Genomic DNA, 13,476 nt, shown 5'->3' with positions numbered 1-13,476 from the left:
CAAGAAAAGGCGATTCAGTTGCTAGGCCATGTACTCCGCATCCCGAGAGCCTTTTTTACATCAAGCTTGCCTCTTTTACAAGGCATCAGGTTCGCACCGCCCAAGACGACCACTGCTGACATTTCGTCGGCAGTCTCGTCTAAACTTCGGGACGCGGACCTGACTTGGGAGGGTGCAAGGGAGCTAGTAGCCGACAGAAAAGCCTGGAGACAGTTTGTGAACTGCATATACTCCACACGGGAGCGGATATGGTTTAATAATAATTATAATAATTAGGAGAGAATCACGAAGCAATAATACGTATTACACAACAAGGCAAAGTATAATGTAAACGTATCATGGGAAAAACACCCAGTATCCCAGATTAATTAGGAGACAATTACGAAGGACTACGTATTATATAACAAGGCAATGTGGAAAGTTAACACATCATAGGAAGAAGACCTATATCCTGGCTTAATTTGGAGAGAATTACGAAGTTATACGTATTATATAACAAGGCAATGTGGAAAGTTAACACATCATAGGAAGAAGACCTATATCCTGGCTTAATTTGGAGAGAATTACGAAGTTATACGTATTATATAACAAGGCAATGTGGAAAGTTAACACATCATAGGAAGAAGACCTATATCCTGGCTAATTTGGAGAGAATTACGAAGTTATACGTATTATATAACAAGGCAATGTGGAAAGTTAACACATAATAGGAAGAAGACCTATATCCTGGCTTAATTTGGAGAGAATTACGAAGTTATACGTATTATATAACAAGGCAATGTGGAAAGTTAACACATAATAGGAAGACGACCTATATCCTGGCTTGATTAGGAGAGAATTACGAAGTAGTACGCATTATATAACAAGGAAAAGTAGAAGGTAATCGTATCATAGGAAGAAAACCCAATATGCTGGATTAATCAGGAGATAATTACGAAGTAATACGTATTACATAACAAGGCAAAGTTGAAGGTAAATGCGATTAAGGAAAAAGACGAATATCTTAGCTATAAAAAATAGAGTTGAATCAAGTTTTATTAGAGTGGGTTTAAACTTTTGAACTGCGACTTTTGAGTCTGTGACATGGAATAAAACCCGACTCAAATATTGTATTATTTTTATTACAAATATTGTATAATACTTCACATTTGTAGTATTCATATCTTTATATCTAAATACGTAACATCCAGTACGTTGAACTTCATAGTGTAGAGGTCAGACGACACCAAGATAAAGTCAAATATCGTAATATTCTCATAGGGAGCTTGTAAGATTTACCTACCAACTACTTGCACGACACTGCAATCTATAAGGTACCCGTCAGCTATAAACAACTGCTGATATGATATATAATAAGATTCTTACTCGAATATTCGTGCGTAATGTTGTATTTATTTTATTTACGATGCTACAGCCGAAGACTAAACAAATGCGAAAATAGAAAGACTAGCGAACTGTTTTTTATTGATTACAAAGAACCTTCGAACTGTTTGCTATAGCTTCAAGCTAAAAATACGATGTTTTTTATCTTTGTGTCGGAAAATGTATTAATGCACTGCTGATACGAATAAAACAAATTACATTTATTTCCAACCTTGACTTGCCCTCACACAAAACTGTGTTTGCCGATCGCTCTCGTACCGGACTGTAAATTAGAACCTTTAATGAAACAACATTGATTCGCGTATAACAAATGCAAATGTTTGCTTTTGGACGGTATTCGTTGTGACGTTATCGGTAGGTACTATATACCAATAAACTAGAGGTGGGTAAGATCCGGTCGTTCAGAAGATCCGCATCAATGGATATCATAAGTTATCCGATCACTGAAACCGGATCAAATGAACGATGGATCTTTCATCAGAAAAATCGCGCGGGCAAAAGCAGAGAATTTTTATCATAAATTTAATCGACGCCGACGCCAGCCATAAAAAAAACCGTTTTTTTAGTTACTCGCTCTACAATTTTCGAAATCAAATTTAATGAGCCAGTAATCTTTGTATCAATAAATTAGTGAATCAGTGAACCGAAGAATCAGAAAGCCAATGAACGGGTCAGCGTTAGTGAACGAGATTTTCCGTCCTTAAAATCGAATCATTCACGAATGACCTATGTCTACAATTAACTTCGTATAAAGTACCTACTCATGTAGGTACATTAAGTATGCCGAATAAACAAGATTTCCTTCATTTCAGGCTGTTGCTAGGCAGACTCTCTGTAATCTCGTTCGCCGATACATGTAGGGCTTCATATTGTCGTTTGATTATGCGTGCGAATTCATTATATGTACATATATGTAGATATTTATCAAACTATGAATGAGGAAACATACCACACGGATAGGTATATTGTACCAAAATATAGCCCCGATATCCAAATAATGTTTTCACAACTATGTATTGTAGTTCCACATACATTAAAATATATTAATAAATTATTTCCTGAATAAATGTGAACAATAATATATTTCCTATATTATAGGAAATAGAGTAAAACCTCGATGTAACGGACTGATTGGGGATAGAGGTTGTCCGTTAAAGCCGAAAGTCCGTTATATAAAAAAAGGTTACAAATCAATAAAAAAAATCAAATATAATTACTGTGTCTTTAGATATAAATAAAGAATAAAAATTAAAAACAAAATTCTATTTATTGTCTTGGAATCAAGTTCTGTTTTCTGTTTTTTTTTTAAATAATCAACTCTGTAAAATTACGAAAATGCGTAAAAACGGCATTTAAAAATTGCTGAAATGTGGCGCTTGAATTTAAGCATGTGTTATATTAACAGGACATTTTTTACATTTGACAGGATTTTTTAAGATGTAAATGATCATTTTATTCTAAATATCGACGTAGCTCTAACTTATTAAAGAAAGAGGAATATAATATGAATCGAAATATTTTGGACAACCCTTACAAAGTGTCCAAAATGTATTTGATACAAAAGTATAAAAATATAAAAATAAATCATGATATCAGATCCGACGGATCCGGTATTTCGCGCTAGACTACCGAAAGCCGATATATCGGACTTTGGTAGTCAAAGAATTGAATATTCAAACAAGGATTGTACATAATGTTCATCTCATATATGTATTCTATGCAATATGCACCTCTTCATCTTCTTCTTCTTCTTCTTTTTTCTTTTTCTAGATCCTAAGGATCTGTTTGTGCCTCCGCTTGTAGCTCTTGGGATGTGGACTCCCAGCTGTCTTTCCACCTTTTTGGAGGTCTGCCTGGGGGTCTGCGTGGAAGTCTGTCATCTGACATTCTGTTTACATGATCATTCCAGTATCGCCTTTGTTTTCGTCCCCACCTCACGATATCCTCCATCTTACACATGCTCCGGATGTCGGTATTTCTTACTCGGTCTCGCAATGTATTTCCGGTTATAGATCGGAGAGTCTTCATCGATATGCACCATTAATAAAAAATAAAAATAAAATATTCATATGACAAAATTGTATATGTACATTAAGCTGTTTCTTTATTTACATTAAGTTATTTCTTTATTTCAGTGAACCGAATCATAAACATCGAGTGCCGAGCCTGGGCCAAGAACCTCAAGTACATTGGGGGACACAGAGACCGTCAGGGGTCCGTACACTTCGAGGTCATGATAGACTAACGGCGAGGACGTGTCTACCTCCTACCCCGGTGCTCCTGTAATACCTGGAAATTTCTTAATTTTATACAATCGTGAATGTCTTAAAGACTAAATATAATGAATGATATGGTAACTTGAAGAAGAAAAGTTTGACACGTTCTCAAGTATCAAAGTACTGAAGGATTTTCTCCTAACGACATTACTCTAATTGTGATACATGTAACTAAATCGTAACAAGAATTGATACGGTTAACTATATCAGCCATACTCGTCCTTTTTTCTCGAGCCATAAAGACGTATTTTTTTGATAACAGACGAAATTGAAGAGTTTCGGAGGCGCCCACAAATCGAGCCTATTCTGGTATTGTCTTTACATTTTATCAATAAATAATGTTTAAAAAAAAATTACGATGACAGGCATTGTCAATGTTCTAGGGGCGAAAATGTTATTTTGTAAATAATTTGAAATATCCGCATTTAAAACGAGTTTGAAAAAAAATCGTCTAACATGTACTGTAATTTAGTAGGGGATATTTATGCAACTTAATTGTTTTTACTGCAAATTTAACCGTTCTTTATTTTATTTTTTGTCAATATAATTTATAAGAACGTATTTAATTAGATTGTCTGTCGTAGTGGAGAGCCGTGAATTTTCATAAAAATAATGTATGGGTACTCGGTACAGGTGCATTTTCATTAATTACACATATCAATTTGAACAATGCAAACGATGACGCGCGTTTAAAAATATTTATGTATAAAATAAATAAATAACGCAGTAATCTATGGGTAATAGATTTATATGTACGGTTCTTCTAAAGAAGATCTAAAGATTGCAGTCACCATAATATCCAAGTGTATGCATAAGTGTGTTTTTTTTAAATCGTCAGAAAATAATACCTCAAAAATTGTCATCAACGAAACTAGGATGGTTAAATTTAGCTTCAATTATAAGATTCTAATGTACACCATGTTTTAGGGGAATACATGAAAATTTTGAATTTTTACCTTCATCAAATCCCTTTTTCTAATTCATTTTATTCCTTTTTGATATTTTTTCTTACGAAGAGTATCCTTGTAAATTTCCTTAGTCTCTCCCTGAACACGATGTACCTATCTTTGTATAAAATAAAATTCGATCGTAAGGCTTATATAGTATGCAGTATTTTTTAGTTAATATTGTACTTGTTTATACAAAATTATTTATTAAGGTACTTGAAATAATTTAAGTGAAAATTATTATACATATAGTTATTGGAGACCTCGAGACAAAAACCACACATGTCACAAAACCCTTTTTTTGATAGTCAGTAAAAATGTCTTTGAAAGTATATTACAATATTTTTCACATTTAATTTGACGGACCATTTTTACAATTGTGTAATCATTCACAAGTAATCTAAAAATGAAATTGAATAACATGGACATTTGTTGTTTTTGTCCCAAAGTGTTTTATTATGTTTATGGGGAGACACACCACGAATTAACCTTTTAATACAATTCTTTTTAAAGTAAATATTTTTATTTTATAAGCATCGCAAATTGTAAATTCATATTCGCTAAAAATTGGCATATTATTATTATAAAACAACCTATTCTTAGGATTTAAGATTATTCGAATCATAAGTTATAATTTTTAATTTTAATTTGTTTCGTTAAAAATAACCATCTCCGCTATTTATGTTTAAATCAATTACATACATGTATTATTTAACATTTTCCGAGTATGTGTAACTTCAATTTGTTTTCTTGTTCTATTTGATTACTTTTTTACATTAATAATGATTTTAAATGTTTATAAATAGTATAACTGCTTTATTATATTGCTGTATAAAATTCAAAAGCTTAATTGTGTATTTTATTAAATTAATTTACCATTATTGATAATCAAAATAATTTAGTAAAATAATCCAATGAATTTAATGCCTTAAAATAATATTACTCTTATAATCCAGAAATGTGTATTTTAAAAATCTTTACAAAGTTTTAAAACGTTGAGCACAATGCTACTTAGATATACGAGTATAAGTATTTCATATTTTATAAAAACATCAAATATTATTTTTATTTTGATACAAAGTAAAATGTGGATAATTCCTATTTCAGCTGATCAAATTAAAAATATATTAAATATGTATGAATTATCCAAGTATGTTTACATAAAAACTTAACCTTTTTTATTAATCCAAATATTTGGATAAAAACCTACATTATGCACTACGAGTACTTAAAACAAATATTAACATTAAACTTATTAGAGTAGTGAGTAGTTTAATCTAGCATGTAAGTATTTTATGTATGTAAATATTAATATTTTAGAATAGATCTACTACAGGTCAAACTATTTACCTAAATAATGAATGGTAATGACCTTGGATACATAAAATGTTAAAAATGTTATCCTCCAATGTAGGGGAGACTGGAGTCTGAAGTAACGTAAGTATTTTTTTTTAGATTTGTGGTTAGTGTGGCTAATCTTAATAATTATATAGCAAAACTTGTGCTGGCTGGTAGCTATATATTTATCGATAAATATAGTATTTTTTTACCTGCAACAATTTGAATGTTTTTGAGGGTACGATGCTGTTGATAGGAATATTTGGGGAGCTGTCGAAACAAGGGAATTTAAGATTCCGCGAATAGGATTCCCTCTATACACCTGCTTGCATCACTTAAAAATATCCTCATTTTAAAGACAGTCTCTCTTCTACGTCACGGGATACAAAAATACTCTAAAAGCTCCCTAAATGTTCTCATCAACACCATAAAAAAGCAACATTAATATTTTTTTAATACATATCATTTGACGTCGTAACCTCAGACTATTTGTTTTGATTTTATTAATAATTTTAAATTTTTCCATTTATGCCATTTCTGTAAAGTAATTTGCAATGCTAAGAGCACTTTTAACTTATAAATGTGACTCAATCGACATAAACTCTGTAAAGTTCATAGGCGGGAGATGTTTATTTTTACTGTGGGCTGTTACTTTCGACCCTGGCGTCCCCTATTATTGCTTGTGACTTAATAATTTGTGATTTATTTTATACATTATTATTATTGTTATTATTTATATTAGGCTCACATTTAAAAAAATACAATTATATTGATTCATAAAACACTTACATTTTATAAAATAATATTAATATAGTTTGGATATTTAATAAATTTAAATTTGATCTAACCTTTGACATCCTAATTGTTTTACTTATGACAAATTGTTATCAGCGCCTACTGTAATATTATGTAAAATGAATATTTGTAATTTTAATAGTCACACTACATGCATTCCACTACAAAAACGTTTTTGTATTCATTTATTTTTTAAATTATAATTACCAGACAATATGAAAAAATGTAACAGGTTAATAGGTAAACATAAATAAAAGATACTTTACCTAAGGATGTAACCTTTATCGTTGCATGTTTAATTAAAAATATAAGAGTATATGTATGTAATTCAATTTGTAAATATTTATCTAAAGGAAAAAATAAAATACTGTTTGCAGAAGTAATTCATTTATTTTATTTTATTATTTTTCATCGTACACATAATTATAAATTACAATAATGCACCCTCAAAATCTCAATTTTTCCATGCTGATGGCATTTTATTCATCAAAGATGCATAGATATTGAGGTTGTATGAAACACAAATTAACATTTCTAAAATATCTTATTTTAAAATGTTTAAATCTATTATCCACTATGTTGGCATATCGCTCAATCCTTTCAAGAATGTCATATATCAAAAATCGTAAATTTTTAGTAGGGCATGTTTTCGGAATGCCCAGAAAATGTACTATATCCCAGCAAAAGAGGCATATTTTTAACTTAAAAATGTTGTTTTTGCATTTTGAAGAAAAGGTATTGGTTTAATTATTTTTTTAAATATACTAAATATTTTTAAAATGGAGAAAAAACCTTCAAGTTTTACCTAAAAAGATCTGTCGCACAGTAAAAAGTTTAATAAGTGCCTTGATATTTATTTTTAATATATTGTGTTATATTTTTAAACTTTAAAAACATTCTCCTGAAAAATCAAGTTTTTTGATTTATGACGTTCTTGAAAGGAGTGAGCGATATGTCCCGCCATTTTAACCCTTTGTGCATGTTAACTTCTCCAAAAGAAACGTTGCCCTTACAACAACTATAAAAACAAGCTCTTTATCATGCGTATCACTGTTTCTCACATTGCGTTCACTATGGGATTCAATCGAAATGGATCTCTGTCGATGATGCACAAGAGTTGCATGTTTGGAGCGAATGCAAATGTCCACGAGTAGCAATAGCAGAGCGCAACATGTTAACAAACATGGAACAGTGCATATGCAACTTAACACATTGTTGTCAGGCAGTTTTTTCATCAACCCTTATTCTAATTAAAATACTAATTAGAGTCATATACTAATCACAAGTAACCGCAAACCCAATTTCGATGTGTACAATGTTCTTTGGTGTCTCTCGCACTCTAACAAAAGTAAGCAAATATAATGCTTAAAAGTCTCTCCCGTTCTCTACCAACAGTACGTAAAGGACGCTTTTAAGCATTTCCTGGAAACAATGTGTTAATTTAAGTACTTATATTTAATTAAAAAAATTATGGTTTTTAAAGAAAATTTGTAATTTTCTACATTACAAGGAATCGTGCAAAGCGCCACTTCAATTGACCGTTTATATACAAATTTACCATTTCAAACATTTAATTAATCAGTAGGAGCTATTTATCATGTCGTACATATATTTGCACTATGGTTTCTATTAGAACACCTGTATTATCCCATAAACGGCACGATAAAGTTAACAGCATACTTTTATCTGAAAAACAGTAAATTTAATACAATCTAATTTCTTACATCTTAATCTAAAATATCTATAAAAAAGGAATAATTTCGTGTATATTTTAATAACTTACATTTTAAATTTGTTATTTGAAAGGCAACAATGGGTGAATGATGATTCTCTTTTGCTCTATACGGAAAATAGAAAGTGTCTATACTCTGAAAAAATAATTATAAAATTTTTTATCAGGCAGTGAAGGTACAAAAAAGACATTTTTATAACAAAAGGTGATTCAAACATAAGTGAGAACTTTAACCTAGATGATACAAATACAAGTAAGGAGAACTTTATATAGATATTTTTTAAATTGAAGTATTACTTAGTAAATATTAATGGTGTTTACTACTAGGTAAGACATAAATTAAAAATGGATAGATTTTTATCACAAAGTACTGCCAAATTAATGAATGAAATGATTTTTTTCATGCATTATTTATTTTTATTTAATTATAAAAGAAAAATAAATGCTTCATAAGATTAAATTATAATAATTAAAAAATATATATTATTTTACCACTTATGTATTTTTTTATTCATATCATACTAAGTTTCTTAAATTATAATTATTCAAAACAACATAACAAAGTTGTAAGATAAAAAGATTTAGAATGATGCTTAATTTTTTGCATCGAATATACTTTTTTGTGATTCTTTAATATCTATGTACTATCAATCATTTGGATGAAGATTAAGGTATTAAACTATATTTCTTAGTCTTCCAATCTCTTCTGAATGTAATTAGTAACTAATATGTTTTTTTTAAGGAACTAAACTCTTTTTTTTGTTCGCCAAAGTGCAAATGATAAAAATGACCCATTAAACCTTATCACTTTCGTATATTTAATAACATAGTAAGTACCTGACTTGGATAATAATTAATATTATTATCTAAGTTATCCTGATCCCATAAATTGTATCCTTCACACGATACCCACAATTTCTGAAAAAGAAAAAAAAGTAAAACTGATTCAAATATAAAAGTCTAAAAGCCAGCGCTTTCTCATAAACAATAGTAGGTACAGTTTTCTTGCATTTTAAGATTATGGATAAAACTGTCAAGTGGTTTTTCTGTTAATTGCATTTTATACATAATAAAGCCTAAAATTGCTTAAAAATACAGTACCTTTGTTGTTTCTGACTGAATCTGTTCTTTGACTTCCTTAGGCATTTCCTCTGGAAGCGCAATATTCTTGGTGTATGGTTTTGGTACCCAATCAAGTTTTTTATTGATTCTTAGATAAATACACGGTTCACCAGACGGATATCCATATGGATATTTCCCGCACACACCCAACGAGCTCACATTAAACTCGCAAGCTCGTTTCACTCGCATAAATTTGTGATACTCTTCTTCGGGGTCATCTATAATACAGAAATAAAAAAATAAAAATTAAAAAAAACATTACATATTGGATTACTTGATACTTATTTTCGATTTATAATAAGTTGTGTTCAGCAAACAATCTCCTCACATAGTAATTCTATTCACCTATTCCTGCTTAGTTTACCGATGCTTACTTGGCATTAGAGTTAGACAATGTGAAACTTCTAATAACATTAAACGTTTTACTGCTGAGCCTTTTTTTACATATTATGCCAAAATTACGGAAGAATTTTAGAGAAAAAATAAATTTTCAATTATTTAATCACAAAATTGTGTACATTTTTATCAAATATTATTTTCACCGTGATATACTTTTTAAAAGTTTATTTATGATTATTATGGATAAATTTAAAATGATTTGCGTGCGTGCACTGCAACACGTCTACACAGGTCGATATCTAAAATCAAACTGAGCAATAGTAGAGATATTTCGACGGTACGCAGTTTTCGCGCAGTAATAAAGCGTTGATATATTGATGGTCCGCAATAAAACAGTTAAGTGTCTCTTGATTTGTTAATTCCGTAGTAAGCATACTATAAAGTGTGAGCAGTCCTTAGACTAGCTAGTTGTTAAGCGAGGAGTGAAACTATGTAATTTCATTTAGTATGTAAGTAAAATATATCTGATAACATTACCTTCATTTTCGTGTCGTTTTTTTATTCTGCTATTGTAGCATGTTTCTGTGTTGGTATTTGTATAAGCTGTTTGGGAAACAATAAGGAAACACTATAAGTCATACGTTTTTTAATCATTTATAAGCAAACTAATGCAAAATACATATGTATAATGTATAGAATAAGATTTTAAAGAAAGACGGGAATATTCATGCAGCTAACTATGTAAACAAATTAAGGATTTTGTAGAACAACAATGAAAGTCCAGAAAAGTGAGTAAACTATATGTATAAAATTACACTACATACCTGCTAGTTTTTGTTTAATATCATTTGTATATTTTCCATATTCGGTTTTGTCTGATGTATAGTACCATATTAATGGAGATCTCATGTGGATCATGGGGAAAAGAGAAAGTGCTACAAAATAATCCACATGTATAAACAAGTCAAAAATAATTAATTATGTAACACAATTATTAAACTTACTGCAATCCGAGTTAATGCTGAGAATAGGTTTTTCTTTAGATCCCAGAATTTCTATAGTTGCAAACAGCACCAAAAAAAATATCGCTAGCAAAATCAGACAAAATAACAAATAATATGCTGATATTTGTCCTAGAATAAAAAAATAAATATTTACTTCAGCATTCAGGTATTTTTTTACTCAAAACTCTTAGTAACAAATGATATATTTATTCAATCAGATCAACAAAAAAAAACACAAAAAATTCTATTACTTTCAATCAGATTTTATTAACATTGTACTGCTTTTAAAAACCTTACTTTCTTATTTTCAAAGTAATCAACTTATATTTACAGCATGGAAAACTTAGAAAGGAATAATGATGTATTTTAAATATTAGTACATACATTGATGATATTCCATTCACATTAATTTAATTTATGTAACACATTTTTGTATCTAATATTATAAATACATCCTTCGTCGGTAAATACTTTATATGGTATAATAAATATCTACAAAAATATGTTTCGATCCTTCATAAACAATAACTTTGGTTGTTCTACATAGATAACTGTAATAATTGTTTTAATTAACTTTGCATAAAGTAATCACATAGGCATCGCTATTCTATTTTAAATACATAATTACAATGACAATATGAACAAAATTATTACAGTATTATCAAAAACAATTAAAATCATTTATACCCCAACTGTTTTTACTTCGATTGCAAAATGTTTTATCTTTTTTATTGTAGCAAAATGTAGAAAATGATTTACAGAATTTATGTTCATCCAAATCTTCTTTTGAGGAAGGTTCAGTGTTCACTTCCATTTCTGTCATAAATCAGACAAATAAATCTGTTTAATAAAACACATTTAAAAATCACCCATTCTTCTGACTTAGTTTTTAGCGGTGTCAAATAATTTATTGAAAAAAAGAATTTTTCCACTAAAATAAAATAAGAGCAAGTACTGAAAAAAAGAGTAGGTACCTTAGACAAAACACATTCACGGGAATTACAATCATGGATGAGAATGTTATAATATATTCGTATATGAGGGTATGTTTCATGCTTGATGTAAGATGGTATGACTTCGTCTGAAATAAGGATGTGAGGAGAAGAAGACAGCAGCCCCTCATATCAAGTCCTAACAAGATGAAGATGGACACGGTTAGGACACCTCCTGAAAAATTCCCATCTGCAATCTTCTTTAGATATATGGCCCACTTACTATTTTCTCTAAGCAACTACACATTCTATCGGATATCCATATTTCTGATTTAGTATTGGTAAGGGATGCCTATAGTGGATTCAAAGAGAAGGGACCATTGATAGAAACAAAAACTTAAGACGAAAGAGCATAAAGAATTTGGACCCTTTGAAGATTTCATAGAAAAAAAAATATATGAAACAAATTCATATAATCAAAATGTTTCTAAACATGTAAAGCTCTTAAACCAATTAAAATCACGATACCACTGATTGAAATATTATATTTGTATGTACTATTTAGTTGTATTAATTCGGAGTAAAGTTATATTTTAACCGATTTTAAGATATGCTTGGATCCATAATCACTTAGATAAGTATGAATGCATCATCCAGAAGATAATGCATTGCATAAGATAAGAAAGAACAAGAATCAATAACAAATTTTACTAAAGACTCCAGTATACCACTGTCAGATAGGATAAATGGTGATCGTTCAATTATTTTATGTGTATTTTGGAAAATTTGAGAATAAATAAAACGCATTTAGAATAAGGCAGGTATATATTTTCTACACGATATAAAGCAACATTTGAACATTTACATTATAAATAATAAATGGTTTTAGCCCGAGGCATTATTTGCCAAGATCTACACATTGTGAACAATAATGCTACTCGAATGTAACAGTTTATATATATGTATATAACAACACAGAAGAAAGATAAATATGAATATTAATATAATATCGATTAGAAACAATGTCAAAACATTTATTAATAAATAATTATTTGCACGAAACTAGAAGTTTCAGCTAGTGAGACATCAACACGCCAAGCTTAACAAATATTAGGAAATCATTTGTACATCTTACTCGCAATTCAAGAACATTTACACAACGCCTATATCTTCTTATGCACCAAACACACAATATCCGTAATGGCGGTTCCTTAGGGGGAAAGATTGTTCGGCAAAACGAGCTGCAGCTGATCGTGGTCACTCCTAGAGTCGGGAAGGAAATACTTCCTAATGGAAACACCAAGAGACTAGACTGTACACTGAATAATATTATATGAAATGACCCTTAACTAAGGTAACTTAATTCTATTCCACTACTTGCCTCGAGGGAGCATATGGCTTACCACAGTTCTTTATAATATACCGGCATTGCCACACGACCAGGCATAGGCGACTCATCGCGACATTCGGCGTAAATATATAATATTTACACCAAATAATATTACAAGTAAATATGTAACCATTTTAGTACAGCGGAAAAGTGTAGTTTAGGAAGGAACATTCAATATACATCCGCTACAATTTTTCTTAAAGCTACTCAAAAATTAC

At 30.1% G+C, this 13,476-nt stretch overlaps 2 protein-coding genes across 4 annotated transcripts in view; one reads left to right on the top strand and one right to left on the bottom strand.

Moving 5' to 3' along the window:
* The window catches only part of LOC148305630 (sodium/potassium-transporting ATPase subunit beta-1-like), a 36,792-nt gene extending 29,692 nt beyond the window's left edge, over positions 1 to 7,100 (top strand). Inside the window, exon 7 of the mRNA XM_088266397.1 lies at positions 3,519 to 7,100. Within this exon, the coding sequence (XP_088122523.1) occupies positions 3,519 to 3,628 (110 nt within the window). The 3' untranslated portion in view covers positions 3,629 to 7,100. The remainder of the gene's footprint in view (positions 1 to 3,518) is intronic.
* A 94-nt stretch (positions 7,101 to 7,194) lies between these two features.
* LOC148305629 (sodium/potassium-transporting ATPase subunit beta-2-like) lies at positions 7,195 to 11,828 on the bottom strand. Of its 3 annotated transcripts, none has more exons than XM_088266400.1 (8): positions 11,696 to 11,828; positions 10,937 to 11,065; positions 10,757 to 10,867; positions 10,470 to 10,535; positions 9,573 to 9,811; positions 9,309 to 9,389; positions 8,523 to 8,607; positions 7,195 to 8,425 (listed from the first exon to the last, which is right to left on the bottom strand). In XM_088266400.1, exons 3-8 carry the CDS (start codon positions 10,848 to 10,850, stop codon positions 8,328 to 8,330), a joined length of 663 nt encoding a protein of 220 aa, XP_088122526.1. In that variant the 5' UTR covers positions 10,851 to 10,867; positions 10,937 to 11,065; positions 11,696 to 11,828; the 3' UTR covers positions 7,195 to 8,327. The 3 variants fall into 3 exon arrangements, with proteins under 3 accessions (XP_088122526.1, XP_088122524.1, XP_088122525.1); XM_088266398.1 differs by having other exon boundaries at positions 11,624 to 11,822; XM_088266399.1 differs by lacking the exon at positions 9,309 to 9,389 and having other exon boundaries at positions 11,624 to 11,822.
* Positions 11,829 to 13,476: the final 1,648 nt, after the last annotated feature.

The sequence above is a fragment of the Brachycentrus maculatus genome, unplaced genomic scaffold (genome assembly GCF_059751285.1).
Source record: "Brachycentrus maculatus isolate JH-2025_06_01 unplaced genomic scaffold, ASM5975128v1 h1tg000267l, whole genome shotgun sequence".
NCBI classification, from domain to species: Eukaryota; Metazoa; Arthropoda; class Insecta; order Trichoptera; family Brachycentridae; genus Brachycentrus; species Brachycentrus maculatus.
Note: the sequence above shows the minus strand (reverse complement) of the source record. Positions and strands in the feature narration are given on the sequence as shown.

Excerpts from the sequence above, each read along its gene's own strand:
- LOC148305629 (XM_088266398.1), bottom strand. The coding sequence starts at position 11,759 with ATGACAGAAATGGAAGTGAACACTGAACCTTCCTCAAAAGAAGATTTG. Across the intron at positions 8,608-9,308 it reads TTAATTATTATCCAAGTCAG|AGTATAGACACTTTCTATTT; the intron begins GTACTTACTATG and ends TTATTTTTTCAG. Across the intron at positions 8,426-8,522 it reads TCAAATAACAAATTTAAAAT|ATAAAAGTATGCTGTTAACT; the intron begins GTAAGTTATTAA and ends ACTGTTTTTCAG.